Source organism: Batrachochytrium dendrobatidis, assembly GCF_000203795.2.
Source record: "Batrachochytrium dendrobatidis JAM81 unplaced genomic scaffold BATDEscaffold_8, whole genome shotgun sequence".
NCBI classification, from domain to species: domain Eukaryota; kingdom Fungi; phylum Chytridiomycota; class Chytridiomycetes; order Rhizophydiales; genus Batrachochytrium; species Batrachochytrium dendrobatidis.
The window spans coordinates 232,561-233,593 of record NW_006281106.1 but is presented as its reverse complement, the minus strand read 5'-3'; the positions used below and the strand labels follow the sequence as shown (position 1 = coordinate 233,593).

The 1,033-nt window shown below is 42.6% G+C and overlaps 2 protein-coding genes across 2 annotated transcripts in view; one reads left to right on the top strand and one right to left on the bottom strand.

The window, feature by feature from the left end:
* Positions 1-100, top strand: part of BATDEDRAFT_25737 (uncharacterized protein) — a gene marked incomplete at both ends in the record, with an annotated part of 5,067 nt that extends 4,967 nt beyond the window's left edge. The window contains one exon of the mRNA XM_006679803.1: positions 38-100. Coding sequence (XP_006679866.1) covers positions 38-100 — 63 coding nt within the window. The remainder of the gene's footprint in view (positions 1-37) is intronic.
* A 178-nt stretch (positions 101-278) lies between these two features.
* Positions 279-1,033, bottom strand: part of BATDEDRAFT_30231 (uncharacterized protein) — a gene marked incomplete at both ends in the record, with an annotated part of 2,748 nt that continues 1,993 nt past the window's right edge. Inside the window, 2 exons of the mRNA XM_006679887.1 lie at positions 279-563; positions 629-889. Of these exons, the coding sequence (XP_006679950.1) occupies positions 279-563; positions 629-889 (546 nt within the window). The remainder of the gene's footprint in view (positions 564-628; positions 890-1,033) is intronic.

The window sequence follows — 1,033 nt, the reverse complement described above, 5'->3', positions numbered from 1 at the left end:
TTGTGTTGGATAGGGGTCAGGTATCGCAATATGGTAGACCCCACGAGTTACTGGAGGACAAATCGGGCTTACTTTACCAAATGTGTATGGAGAGCGGTGAGATGGATTTGCTGGTCGATATTGCAGCCAAAAAGGCAAGTTTAAATTCTCAATAAAATCAATTTTTGTGGACATGAAATGTCGAGCATTTATAATAGAATAGTAAAAACAATCATAAACTCTTTATGTAATACGACGCATTCATTGTAAAGTTAAAACAATTTCTGAACTGCTTTTTTCTATCCGGCCAGTTGCTCCTCACGATCACTAGAACTAGTGGCTGGCCTAAAAATGTCAGACTGATTAACATGAGAAAAGTCATCGAGTGATTTCCACACTCCAACAGCAAGACCAGCAGCCAACGCAGCCCCTAATGCAGTGGTTTCACGCATCAATGGACGGTCGACGCCAACACCAGCAATGTCAGCTTGAATTTGCATGCATATATCTGAATTAGTCAGACCACCATCTACGCGTAGGAGCTGAATAGCCTGACCACTATCAGAGTTCATGGCATCCAAAATCTGCAAGTAAAAACAGGGAAATGGTCAATTCTACATCAATAATGCCACTTCAATCAAAAACAAACCTCGCGTGTTTGAAATGCAGTAGCCTCAAGTGCAGCACGACAGATATGATATTTGTTGGTGTATTGGGTCATACCGACAATACATCCACGAACATCGTCACGCCAATAGGGAGCAAACAGACCGGAAAATGCTGGGATAAAATAAATTCCAGCGGTATCAGGCACTTTGGCAGCAAACTCGCTTACTTGCGATGCTTCTGAAATTATGCCTAAATTGTCACGAAGCCATTTGACGGCAGCACCAGCAATTGCTATCGAACCCTATTTATCAAAGGCTGATCAGTATTGGCACAACTGGTGTGAATCAACAAGATACCTACTTCGAGGGCATATGCAGCAGGAGCATCATTTCCAAGTTTGTAGCCTACAGTCGTAAGCAGTCCATGTTTAGAAAATGTGGGGGTT